General features: G+C 42.3%; 1 protein-coding gene across 6 annotated transcripts in view; it reads left to right on the top strand.

Annotated features, from left to right (window-relative positions):
• LOC117264967 (uncharacterized) overlaps window positions 1-13193 on the top strand; it is a 41405-nt gene that overhangs the window by 4168 nt on the left and 24044 nt on the right. For 3 of the 6 annotated variants that reach the window (XM_078162758.1, XM_078162760.1, XM_078162763.1), the window contains exons 2-4: window positions 9103-9420; window positions 9559-9819; window positions 10050-10340. In XM_078162758.1, the coding sequence (XP_078018884.1) occupies window positions 9103-9420; window positions 9559-9819; window positions 10050-10340 (870 nt within the window). Of the gene's footprint in view, window positions 1-7849; window positions 8983-9102; window positions 9421-9558; window positions 9820-10049; window positions 10341-12384; window positions 12486-12564; window positions 12607-13193 lie in introns of those variants that run through there. The other 3 variants (XM_078162762.1, XM_078162761.1, XM_078162759.1) reach the window with 2 other exon arrangements.

The following is a 13193-nucleotide window of genomic DNA, read 5'->3' as shown; positions in this document are numbered from 1 at the left end:
TTTTACAAAGTAGAAAGACGGAACTCTTTCATTTGTACATTGTTTCCTCTATTGTGATGTTGCGCTTCCTGCTGGGCTCATCAGAAGCCTGCACTGATGCACACTCGCTATCTAAGGGCTGAGCAGTCCACTCGCACTCAGGGATAATTGGTTTGGGACAGCCCTTAATATGGCGAAGCTCCGCGTGACCGCGCAAACGGAGGGGGAGTGAATAGGGCGAGGGGATAGGGGCCGGTTTGGGATTGGGCCAATGTCTTCTTCAGTGGGTGCGTCCCAAGTCTCTTAAAATTTCTGCTAACCACCTAACCTAGCCACCTAACCTAACTGTTTAGTCCCTCCCACTTAGGAAAACATTTAAGGAGTCAGGAGTTAGGAGTGAGGAGTGAGGATTGCTGATAAGAGACATGAGACGGCCTTACTCTGAAGCGTCACGTGAAGCGACGTCCTGTCCTGATGACGGCGGCACAGCTGGATCTGCTGCATAACGGAGCCAGCATTTGGCTTACATCCCAAGTCCCATTATATTCGCTGATCAAAGCCGTAACCCCCCCCCCCCCCCTTACCATTGTTATTGAGTCATTTGCCGAAGTTTGTGGCAATTAAAGAACAGTCTGTAGCCCTGCCACTGTCACTGTGATGAGCATCATTATCGTTATTATTATCATCATCATTATTATCACTATTATTAAATCCACTCGCCATCATTCAACAAGTCAGCTGCTGAGTGAATAAGACATCAGACCTGTCAGTCTGCCTCAATCAATTCAATTTTATTTATAAGCCCAATATCACAAATCACAATTTGCCTCACAGGGCTTTACAGCATACGACATCCCTCTGTCCTTTGGACCCTCACAGCTGATCAGGAAAAACTCCGCAAAAAAAACCCTTTAACGGGGGAAAAAACAGTAGAAACCTCAGGAAGAGCAACTGAGGAGGGATCCCTCGTCCAGGACGGACAGACGTGCAATAGATGTCGTACAGAACAGATCAGCATAATAAATTAACAGTAATCCGTATGACACAATGAGACAGAAAGAGAGACAGAGAGAGAGAGACAGAGAGAGAGAGACAGAGAGACAGACAGAGAGAGAGAGACAGAGAGAGATGCAGGACAGACGGTAATGACAGTAGCTTACAACAACATTAATGAAAGTAATAATAATAATTAATATTAATATTAATAATTACCTACAGCCTATTAAACATTATTCCACTCACATAACATGCAGGACAATTAATGATGGGTAAATGTGTTTGTGTATGTGTGTGTGCGTGGTGTTATATCACTCAAGCAGCTGCACATTTAACAGCCACACATCACAGACAGTCCGCTGAATAATGCAACGGGTTGTGAATGAAATAAACTTAATTACAACATGACAGTCTTGCAGGAAATATCATTAACGTTACTCTTTGTAGTCACGTAGGCATGTGAATTACAGCGTTTCATTGCAAAGAATGCATGTAACGGGTACACTTGCGCTGTTTCTCCGCCATCTTGTTCAAATGAGCCAGATAAAGGGGGCGGGTATTTATACGTCATGGCCTCAAGCTGAAAAAGACTTCCTGTTAGGAACCTCTCGTGTTACCTTACTCATCACACCTAACAGATCCCTCCTAACGCCTAACGCTAACTCCTTACTGGCAGGAATAAGAGACATGAGACAGCCTTAAAGATGGCGGACCTTGAACGACTTCCGGTTAAAGTAAGGAGTTAGGAGTTAGCAGTATAAAATAAGAGACTTGGGACGCACCCAGTGTGTCCCAGCAGGAAGCGCAACATCACAATGGAGGAAACAACGTACTACTACTTTGTAAAATATTTTAGATCAAACACTCACATTTGTTTTTCCTCACCCTGACTTTACAGTCTCAAACAAACTCAGAATGTTTGGTGTCAAAAGATGAAAACCTCCACGTCCATATGCTCAAATAAACTATTTAAAACTGTCTAAAAAAATTCCTCATCCCATTCTCATGATTTTTTTTTAAAAAAAATCTATAATTCTCTTATCTGACTTATCCAAGTTTATTTTTAATATAACTCATTTTAATTAATATTTAAATGTTTTTTTTTTTTTTTATATAGCCTGTTGCTCTATTTTGCTTTCACAAAGCGTATGTCGGTATCCATGGTTACATCTGCTTCCTTCTTCCGGTAGAGTGGTGAGGGCGTCCCGTGGTTTGGCTTCTCTTTCATACACTTCCCCTTAATCAGGAGTGCCCTCCGCAGCTGCGAGTGTAACTTGATTTGGAGTGACACTCGGTAGTGAAGTGGTAGTGGGTAGGGAGTGGTTTGGGATTAGGCCGTAGTGTGTGCCACGGCTGCCATTTTGTGATGTGGCAGCTGCTCCTGTATGGGAATGTAGCGTCCCTCCATTACATGTCCCCTTGTGATGCCACACAAGTTTCAGTTAAAAACATAAAATCAAGGTTTCTCTTGATAATAAAATCATTAATTAATAGTGACTGGTGTTGTGGAAATTCTCTGCTGCTGGTGAATAATGAAATAGAGACTTCTGCCGACCGACAAGGTTAAAACAGGTTAAGGCCTAAACATTTATACCTGAGGAACGCCTCTTACGGTGTGTTTCACACCCTTCTGTCTGCGGCAGGGAGCAGTGCCCCTACCCGTTGTTTTCAAACTCTTTCGTCTGCTGCAAGTATTGGCTCCAACCCCCTAGGGTGTGTTTCACACCTGGCGTATCCTGCAGGATTTTGTATCTAGGTGTGAGGTTAAAAGGTCTAGACATTCTGAAGTATTTGAAAACACAAAGAATACACAAAGAAAATGAAATTACAATTACAATTCCCCCTTTTGATTATTGATTAATCACTAAAACAAAAAAAAAGAAAAGAAAGGGAACAAAAAATACGTATGTAAAAATTGAAGGAGAGAGAGAGAGAGAGAGAGAGAGAGAGAGAGAGAGGACAAAAAAAACAAAAAAAAAAAGAAAACATTATTTATAAAATGTCATCATCAGAGTCTGAGTCTGAGCTGGGGTAATGATGGGGATCAGGAATGTGAAATGAGGCTGAATTTTGATCGGCATTGTTAACGTTCATAATATGTGTGAATTTGACCTGATTGTCAAATTTCAGGGTGAAACAGTACAGCTGAATGTTACACTTTGTCCTTCTGTCAGAGTGACAGTCTTGGCAGGTTTGTAGGTGTAGACCTCTATCAGCATCGCATGATAGGGTCAGGATCAGGTGGTGCATGGTGTAGTCTGGTGGGAAAAGGTTTGCGTTGCTAGTCCTGCACATCTAGTTGGTGTCTGATGAATTCACAGAGTTACTCCTCGTGTCGTCCTCTGATGAGCTCATTCGTCCTGGCGTTGTCCGTCCTCGCATCGACAGCTGAGTTCCTCTGTTGGCTCAGGGACCTTCCTGCCGTGGCTGTATGCATTGTCAGGAGCACCTGGAATGGACCTCGCCAGCATTTGGAGTGCCAGTGTTGCCTTCTTAGGTCCTTTATCACCACCCAGTCGCCAGGTTGGAAATCATGGAGTGATGTGGAAGCTGGTGGTGGAAGGGCTGATTTCATCTGCTGAGAGATTAGAGAGAGAGTGGAAGATAAGTTTTTGCAATATTGTAACATGTCATCCTCACATAGGCCAGTGGAGGGGAGTGGCCTGGTTACAGGCTCCACTCCTAGGGATGGAGGTCTGCCAAAAAGAATTTCAAAGGGACTCATGTTCACTCTGGACCTTTTTCTCATTCTCATATGCATTAGGACAATAGACAGAGCTTTTGTCCATGGCAGTCCCGTTTCCTCACAACACTTGGCCAATTTTGATTTCAGAGTGCAATTTTCTTGTTCGACAGCACCTCCACTGGCCGGGTGGTATGCACAATGTTGTTTGAGGTCAATGGTAAGAAAATTACTGATTTGGGTTATTGCAGAATTGACAAAGTGTGAGCCATTATCGCTGCTCAGTTTAGTTGGTATTCAAATGTTGGAATGGTCTGTCTTGTGGTGGGTGAACGGCGTGTGTGATTGTTTTGGTTTTACCTGCGTTATCTGTTGCACAAACCATACATGATTGACAAAACTTCTGTGCATGAACTGAAAACCCTTTGGTGAACCAGTGTTGAGTTATGGCATCCAACATCCCCCCTTTTGACACATGGTCCAATCCATGTGTCAATTTCGCAAAGTGAGGAAAGAAATGTTTGGGCAGGCAAGGTTTGTCATCGGGGCCCCGCCACACTGCTTCTTCCTGTGTGGCACCACAGCGTCTGCACAACGTCTTTTCTTGTGGTGTGGCAAGGACTGTATTGCTGTAAGAGAGCTGGGAATAGAGACTGGAGTTGAAACAAACAAAGTATCAAGGATAGTGGGTTGGAGTACAGCTCTTTTTGCAGCGGCATCGGCTCTTGCGTTTCCTAGAGAGACAGAATCTGAGTTGTTAGTATGAGCAAGGCATTTACAAACAGCAGCATTGAATTTTGGGAGCTAAATGGAACAAAGGTATGCGCACTGGAGAGTCATCACAGGGAACAATTACTCCTGCTGCTTTAAGAGACTCAAAGACTGGTGGTATGCCATTGATGGCTTCTTGTTTAAGTGGATATTGAGCCTTGCAAGGTCTAAAGTCTGATTTTGGAGTGATGAGAACAGGTTCACAGTCTTTGATGAGGCCAACATCATACTTACGGACAGCCCACAGTGTCTTAGGGACCTCCTATAGGGCTGTGTAGATTGTTCTTCAGACAAAAAAACCCCAAAAGATTTAGAAGTGCTTTTAGGTACCAGCTGGATTTTTCTTTGAGTGTGCACAACAGATGTTAAAGTTTTAGAGTAGCACTGCAGTGTTGGTGAAAATAAAATAGATCGATCAGATGTTTCTTGCCAATCGGCTGCGCGCTGACATGATTTTATAAATGGGCCCAAATCTTCCCAGTTATCTGTGTGTTTTGCAAGTGTGAGGTGTGGGACTGAATGGTCCATGGTATATGTCACATTGAGCTGGTGTGAGAGAGACTGATATAGCACACTTGTGTTGTGTTCAATAAATGTGTGTCAATGTGAGTTTGTCAAATCTCTCCCTCAACCAACCTTCCTCATATGGCTCATCAGGTCCTGGTGACACATGAGAGGTGCAATGCAGGTCCTCTGGTGTCATAAAATCTATTGTAGCTGTTGAAACTGTTTCTCTAGCTAAAGTCACAATCTCAGAGGCAGCTAATGGTTGCAATTTCCATTGATATACTGTAGGTCTGGGGTGTGGTGAACAAAGGAGTGTGGAAAATTTGGCTCTAGATCCGATAGTCTGTGAACTTTGACACCGTCTGGGGTTGAGATCAGACAAAGGCCTAATTTGCACATCAAGTCCCTGTCCATCGGGTTAATGGGACAGACTTCAGAGAGCAAGAATTCATGTTTGGAGCTTGTATTTGACTCATCCGCACATTTGAGTGGGATAGTAATGTTTTCTCTAATTGTTTGACCTGATGAACCAACAGAGTACACATAATCTCCACTTAATTTTGTTTTTTTTAGTGAATTCTAAAACTTTTATCACAGAAATGTGTGGCTCCTGAGTCAAACTAAGAATACAACATTTTGTTCTGTGATGGTCAATGTATGTTGTGGAAACTTGTTGAAATGATCAGATGTGTAGTGAACATATGTTAGAGCAATTGCATATGTGTTGTCTGAACTCTCAATAGCTTGTGTATTAATCTGCTCAGTGTGTCTGTGTGTGTGTGTGTGTTTGAGTGTGGTGCAGTACCTTCTTCCGGCCCCACAAGTTGGCTTGGCTTGTCAGCAGGAGTCCATCTCTCTCCAACAACCCCCAACCATTTTCAGTCCGACTTGTCTGCTGAGGTTGATGAGGTATTTCTGTGACAATCATGTTTCCAGTGTCCACATTGGCCACAGAGGAAACAGACATCATTTGGAGTTTTTCTTCCCCAGTTCTTGTGTCGGCCGCGTTCTTTCCCTCTAAGTTCATGACCTGGTTGTCCATGTTGTATAACTGTGTTATACATGGTTATTGCTGCCATGTGAAGCTCCTTCTGTGTTGTCTCTTCTTTTTTTCTTTATCTTAGGGTATTTGGTCATGGGCATGTATGGCGTGTCTGCGAAGTTCGGACAGGCGTGCATCATTCCAAACGATGCAGGCACTTGTAACAGCTGAGGCAATGTCCGGTTTTAGTCCATTTAAGAAACAATTGCAGAGATGAATTTCCCATACATCTGGAGAATCGCTTGACTCATCAGGTAGTTGAAGGCCACTGTAGGTGTTGAATGAAGGATGAAATGGTGGGTTGCCGTTGAGATCTGGATCCAGCTTCAAAGCCGCCAACTGTGGAGAGAGGAGACCTGCAAGTCTGGTGTTCTTTGTGTGTGTGAATTTTGCTTTTTATTGGTTTCAACCTATTCACATTTAAAGCTTCTCCTTTCCACATCTGTAAACATTCTTTTTGACCTTCTATAATTTCAATTTTTCAATTTTTCAATTTTTTTTTTTTTTCACAGAAACTTTCTTTTTCCTTCTCATTTCTTGTTCTTTGCCCTTCAGTTTTTCTTCTAATTTTGATATGTTTTTTAAACTGAGGGATCCCCCTATTGGGAAACCAAACTCAGCTGTCCAGACATTTAAATATTTTAGACTTTTATCCCCATATTTCCTTCTCATAATATCCACAATCAGCCCCACCGGAGGTCCAACCTCGATGGAATTTTTACTCCCCATTCCAAATGGAGGTCATGCACGACTATTACAATACAGACGTCTCTGTAAGGATCACTTAGTTACGGCCACAAGTGATAGAAAATACCAGGTCACTTCGTTTAAGCTACAAGAGACAAAAGCAGGTCGCTTCGTTTTGGCTACAAGCGACAAAAGCCGCTCGCTTCGTTTAGGCTACAAGCGACAAAAGCCGAAGATCGATTGTGGATAACATGAGAAACGGAAATGTTATGCCAATTTTAAACCCAAATTTTAAAGAAAAGAAAAGTTAAATGTCAATATTTCAGTGCTCACCAGATGAATTTAGCTGAATTGCGTTCTTGGAAATCCCAGCGGCGACGATCTGGGGCGTTTGTGGTCAGTCCTCCCTTCTCAGAAGAGGATTTGAGGTTGGAGGCTGGAAATCTTTTTCTTTCCAGGATGGCCTGTCACTGTCCGCGTCCCGTCCAGACGATCGCTCAAGGGATCCCACTTCTGACACCAAATTGTTGTGGAAATTCTCTGCTGCTGGTGAATAATGAAATAGAGACTTCTGCCGACTGACAAGGTTTTTATTTTCTTTGTAAAGAAAAGGTCAGTCATCACACGAGCGGTCAAAATGACAAAAGACCCCGAACATAGGAAAGCCTAAACATTTATACCTGAGGAACGCCTCTTACGGTGTGTTTCACACCCTTCTGTCTGCGGCAGGGAGCAGTGCCCCTACCCGTTGTTTTCAAACTCTTTCGTCTGCCGCAGCTATTGGCTCCAACCCCCTAGGGTGTGTTTCACACCTGGCGTATCCTGCAGGATTTTGTATCTAGGTGTGAGGTTAAGAGGTCTAGACATTCTGAAGTATTTGAAAACACAAAGAATACACAAAGAAAATGAAATTACAATTACACTTGCCAGCCAGAAATCTGATATTTAATAAAGCTAAGTTTAGTGTACTAACATTGTCTGACACGGAGACTTCGCACATGCACATTACGGTTCCAGTCACTAGGCATGCCGACCGTCACAACAACAATGCCAAGCTCTGTTTGTGCTGCTCACCCTGTTGATTTGAAGTGAAGTGTAGATCTGTTACTCTCAAGTTATCTGTGCATGCTTTCGCCATTGTGACTTCTTTGTTTTGATTTGTAATCACCGCGTTGTAGAGGAAGGCGCTTCAGCGCGTCGCATGACGTCATGCCGTGGTGTTGCTTTGCAAATTTACACTGCCACCCATTGGCCTAGTGTGCATACTACAGTGTTTTCAGTAGATTTTCCGGCTCTGTGTGAACGGGGATCGTTTCAATAACGTCGTAATATAAACGCAGAAGTTTTTTAAAACGCAAAGGACAGACTTTTCTGTTTTTAGAGAAACCGTTGTCGTCTAAACAGGGCCTAAAAGTGTGTGGTGATGAATTTTCTGCTGTGGTGTCCAGTTTGAGAGGCCGTTTACACGTACACAGTGATTTTGATAAACGGAGACGTCTTCCTTCGTTTGTGCCCTTCGTTTACACGCAAACGGAGATTTCTCCTCTGAAAACGAGTCTTTCTAAAAACTCCGGCCAGAGTGGAGATTTTGGAAAACTCCGGTTGCGCGTTTGCATGTAAACTGAGATAAACGGAGATAAACGGAGTTATAGGCAGCCGACGTCACAGCATGCACCGGAACTTGCGCCTGTGTCAAAAGTGCAACCTATGTTGCTATGGTGACAATGGATACATGGAAGGCTTGAGCTTCTCGTTACACTGCCACCTACAGGTTTGGCATGCTCTTGTGTATATATACACGGGTAAGTGTAAACGAAGATCTTTTTAAAAACAGAGACGGTGAAATGTCCGTTTATGAAAATAGCCGGCAACATGTAAACGGCCTCTGACTCTTTGATATAAATGGGGTGGACGTATTCTTTGTGAACTTGCAATACAGGGATCCACAACTTGAAACAAGTATAGGCCAGGGTTGCTGCCCTACCTCTGGCCCCCTTTTTGGGACCACGGCCATGTTTTAACTCAGCCTTTATTTTGATCTCAATTACACACCACTCACTGTGATGCTATCACACTGACACAATCTATCCAGACACAGACATAAAATCACCTGGCACAATATTCAGAACAGCTTCTGTAGTAGTTCTTGTTACAATTGGTGTGACCTGGACCACATTTTGTCCTGATGACACACACACACAGACTCATCAGGTGAAAAACAATAACAGCCTTTGCGATGTTGTCGCAGCTTGTTGGAAGTCTGAAGAGAGAACTCTGAGCTAGGAGGTTCTAGGAGCATTCAAGGGGCCCTCTACTGGTAAGACAAGATAACTTCTGAGTCCCCAGGATTTTAAATAGAGCTGACTTCGATTTAATTGCCCCCCCCACCCCACCCCAATGTCACACCTTATTGAGTGTCTCTTTATTTCATTCTCAGATGCTGAGGTGTCCTGTGTTTTCATGGAGAGCTGCATCTTACCGTGCAGCTTCCAGGTCGGCACTGAAGCAGTCATCCACTGGATTCAGGTGAAAGCAGGAGACCCTCGTGTCCACTCCTACTTCCTCAACCAAGACCGGCTGGCACAGCAGGACCAGCGCTTCAGAGGCAGGACGTCACTGTTCAAGGACCAGATCTCCAGAGGAAATGCCTCGCTGCAGCTATCAGGGGTGGAGCTTCAGGACCAGAACACATATAAGTGCATCACCAGCACCACCAGACGAGTCAAGGAGTCAATTATCAACCTGAAAGTGGACGGTATGAGAAACACACAGTAAACACACACAGTCGTTGACTTAAAATAAACTGTATGAAACTGTTAAAAGAAAACATTTTAAATCTTAAATTATCAGTGAATTTATCCGTATATGCCATTAAGATCCTCTGTTTCTGCAGCTCCAGTCCATAAGGTCGACATTCAGCAGGTAGAAAACAGGATCACCTGCAGCTCAGAGGGGATCTACCCTGAGCCTCAGCTCACCTGGTCCACCAACCCTCCATCCAACATGACCCTCCAGAACAAAACCACAGTCCATCAGACTGAACAGCAGCTCTACAACATCAACAGTTATCTGACAGTTTCAGTTACTGATCTTGTCTACAGCTGCACCGTCAGCACTCGCAGAAACAGGAGGAGAGCCAGTTTGAGGCAACTGCGTGAGTGTTATCTCTAATCTGTCATGATTGTCATGTTGATATCAGCCCTTCATTGAGTAAAGAAAGATTCCTCTCTGACTGCACCTACACAGTATAAAACCTGCAGCTGTGATGAAACTATTTTCAGTTAAACTGAAATTTGGTTGTTAGCTTCTCTGATTTACTGCAAACTAACAGAGAAAGAAACAGGAACACAAACAAAACCTGCTTTTTGTGTTATTTCTTTTCAGCTTCTGTCAGTGGTTCCAGCAGTGAAACAACAATACTCTGCACCACTTCAAATGCTTCCCGAACAGGCCTCATCTGGAGGTTCAGCTACAGTCAGATGATCCTGAACCAGACCAGGGCCAACGTCCTCTACACAGTGTCAAAGGAGTGGAGGCAGCAGGTGAAGAGTGTGTCTGAGTCAGGCAGCCTCACACTACAGCACTTATCTTCATTTCAGGAGGGGATATACACCTGTGAGCTCAGTGATGATGAGGAGACATATGTGACAAACACTCTTTTGATGATAGAGGAAGGTAAGATACAGTCTGTCTGAGCAACAACTGTCATTCAAATCATCAGCAAGAAAATTAGAGGTTTAATATTTGGACAGGGTTTCAACCAGAGGTCAAAGAGGCAGCTTATCAGTTTTTCTGGTGTTGCAATGATCAGAACAAGCAAGACTGACAGTTTGGTCCATGTGGTGTTTTAGTGCACAGGTTGGAGGTGCTATCTCGTAGGCAGCTGGACTTGCTTGCATTTCTTATTGCCTACAAGATAGCACTTAAGATAACCATGACCTGGATGACTGAGAATTTTCACCGGGACAAATCGTAGGTCACATCACCCCAATTTTCGCCTCCCTCATATGTTGCCAGTTAACTTCAGAAATGATTTTAAGCATGATGCACACCTGACCTCAGTGTGTTCCATGCTGCTTATTAACCTCAGACAGATCTACAGCCTTAGAAAACAGAGCGACAGCAGGATGAACCAAACAGGGCGGCCGTCAAACTATCCAACCACTGGATGTAAGTAAGCTGGACTTTGTAGGTGGCTGCGAGGGCATCATAGCTCATTGTTAAAACGTTGCGTGGTGGTGGTTGTCATGTGGTTGTTAGGGCTTTGCTTGGGTGTTCACTAATTTGTTTATCATAACCCAGCCCCTCTCTATCTTTCTGAACTCCTTCATATCTACACACCTTCTCATACTCTTAGATCCTCTTCTGCAATCCAGTTCACATCACCATCTGCATCTTGACTACCATGGGTTCTAAAACCTTCAGCCGCTCTGGAACTCTCTCTCCTGTGACATCCGCAATATTGACTCCCTGTCCACATTCAAATCCCATCTGAAAACACACCCTCTCAAACTGACGTATTCAGTCTGATTTAATGTGTGACACGCATTATGAGTTTATGATCATGATTTTATACCTAATATTTGTAATTTGGATTCTTGTCTAGTTATTTCATTAACTTATTATTGCATATTACTGAACTGTTTGACTTTGTGATCTGTGGATACATTGCTGCTTGTTTTTTTTTTTTTTTTTAACGATAATGATAATAATACATTTTATTTAAAGGCGCCTTTCAAGGCACTCAAGGTCACCTTACAGAACAAGTAAAAGACAATTAAAATTAAAATCAATCATCAACACAGTAAAATATGAAATGTGCAGCAGAGCAATGACCTATGGTCATTTAATTTCTGGTTTGTTATGAGTAACATGTTTTTTTGTTTGTTAGTCTGCGTTTGTTAGTTTGTCACTGTTGAGTTTTAGGAGATTTGAAGAAAACCAGGATTTGATTTTGTTTGTTTTTTGTCTTGTAGGGTGTCCTTGAATGCCCTGAAAGGCGCCCATAAATGAAATGCATCATAATTACTATTACCTTGTATGGTATCCTCTGACACTAGTGTATGAATGTGTGTGTGAATGGGTGATGAGGCATGTAGTGTAAAAGTGCTTTCAGAAGCCTTGAAAGATGCTTTACAAGAACAAGTCCATTTACCACTTGTAGAAATGGAAAAATATTATTTGCTCTGTGAGATGGACAAGTGAGCAGTATTCAAAATGTTCCAGAAGTGAGGCTGGGCGATATGAAGAAAATCAATATCATGATATTTTTGACCAAATACCTCAATATTGATATTGCGACGATAGTGTGGTGTGGACTATCAGTGCTTTCACAAAATATTTACACAATGAGATTTTGATAAATATTCATCAGTAATATGGATATAATGACTCAGTGGATGGAGACAAATAACAGTTCGAATAGTTTGGTAAATTCAGAAAATTACATCACTTTACTGTAATGCAGCCTTTAAAATGAGGAAGAGACACTTATGATATCAGGATATCCAAAATTCAAGCTGATATCTAGTCTCATATCAAGATATAATATCAATGTATTTCCCAGCCAGCCCTACCCAGAAGTTTCTTAAAAATCGGTGTGTGTGAGAATGTGGATTGTTCAATGACAATATCTTAATGTGAGGTTATTTATGGTAGTAGTATTAGTAGTAGTTAAATGAGATTTCTGCTAATAACACTGACTCTTCTTCTGTTTCAGGAGCTACAGGAGTTATTGTAGGCGTGGTGGTTGGAGTCGTTGTGGTTGGAGTCGTGGTTGTATTGATTGCAGGTCTTGTGTTTTACTGCATATATAAAAAGGTAAGAAAAGACATTCTGTCTTAATCTGCTAATTATTATTTGTCTATGTTGTTCTGATGATGTTGTGTGTTGGACACAGAAACTAAGAGGACCTCACGTGGAACTACATGTCACTCAAAGTGTAAGTATATCTTCCATATTAAATACAGAAGCACTGCTGCTGTGTTCAGATCCTTTATTTAAGTAGCCAGACCACATTTTAAAAATTAAAGTACTCACTATGATGGTCTTTCTCACTACATTTTTATAATATTGGTTTTATTATTATTGATGCAGTAACATGTTAGAAACATTTTAATATGGTAGCTGGCTGCAGTCGAGCTAATTATACTGTTACAGTACGTAGTTTAATTTACTGTACAACAATTCATCAGAATAGCAAATTTAATCTGACACTGACATTAAATGTTCCAAAATTATGTCATTCACCTTATTTTATTCTTTATACTGAAGACACTTAAATAAAGTTTTTTTTTTTTCTTTAAAGATTATTTTTGGGGCTTTTCACCTTTAATGAACAGGACAGAGTGAAATGGGGTGAGAGAGAGAGAGTGGGGGTTGACATGCAGCAAAGGGTTACAAGTCGGAGTCGAACCTGCGACCGCTGCAGCGAGGCATCGCCTCTATACATGGGGCGCCGGCACCATCCACCACACCACCGACGCCCCGACTTAAATAAAGTTTATTTTGAGTTTCACTTTGATGTGA

Source organism: Epinephelus lanceolatus, chromosome 20, assembly GCF_041903045.1.
Source record: "Epinephelus lanceolatus isolate andai-2023 chromosome 20, ASM4190304v1, whole genome shotgun sequence".
In the NCBI taxonomy this organism is placed as follows: domain Eukaryota; kingdom Metazoa; phylum Chordata; class Actinopteri; order Perciformes; family Serranidae; genus Epinephelus; species Epinephelus lanceolatus.
Note: the sequence above shows the minus strand (reverse complement) of the source record. Positions and strands in the feature narration are given on the sequence as shown.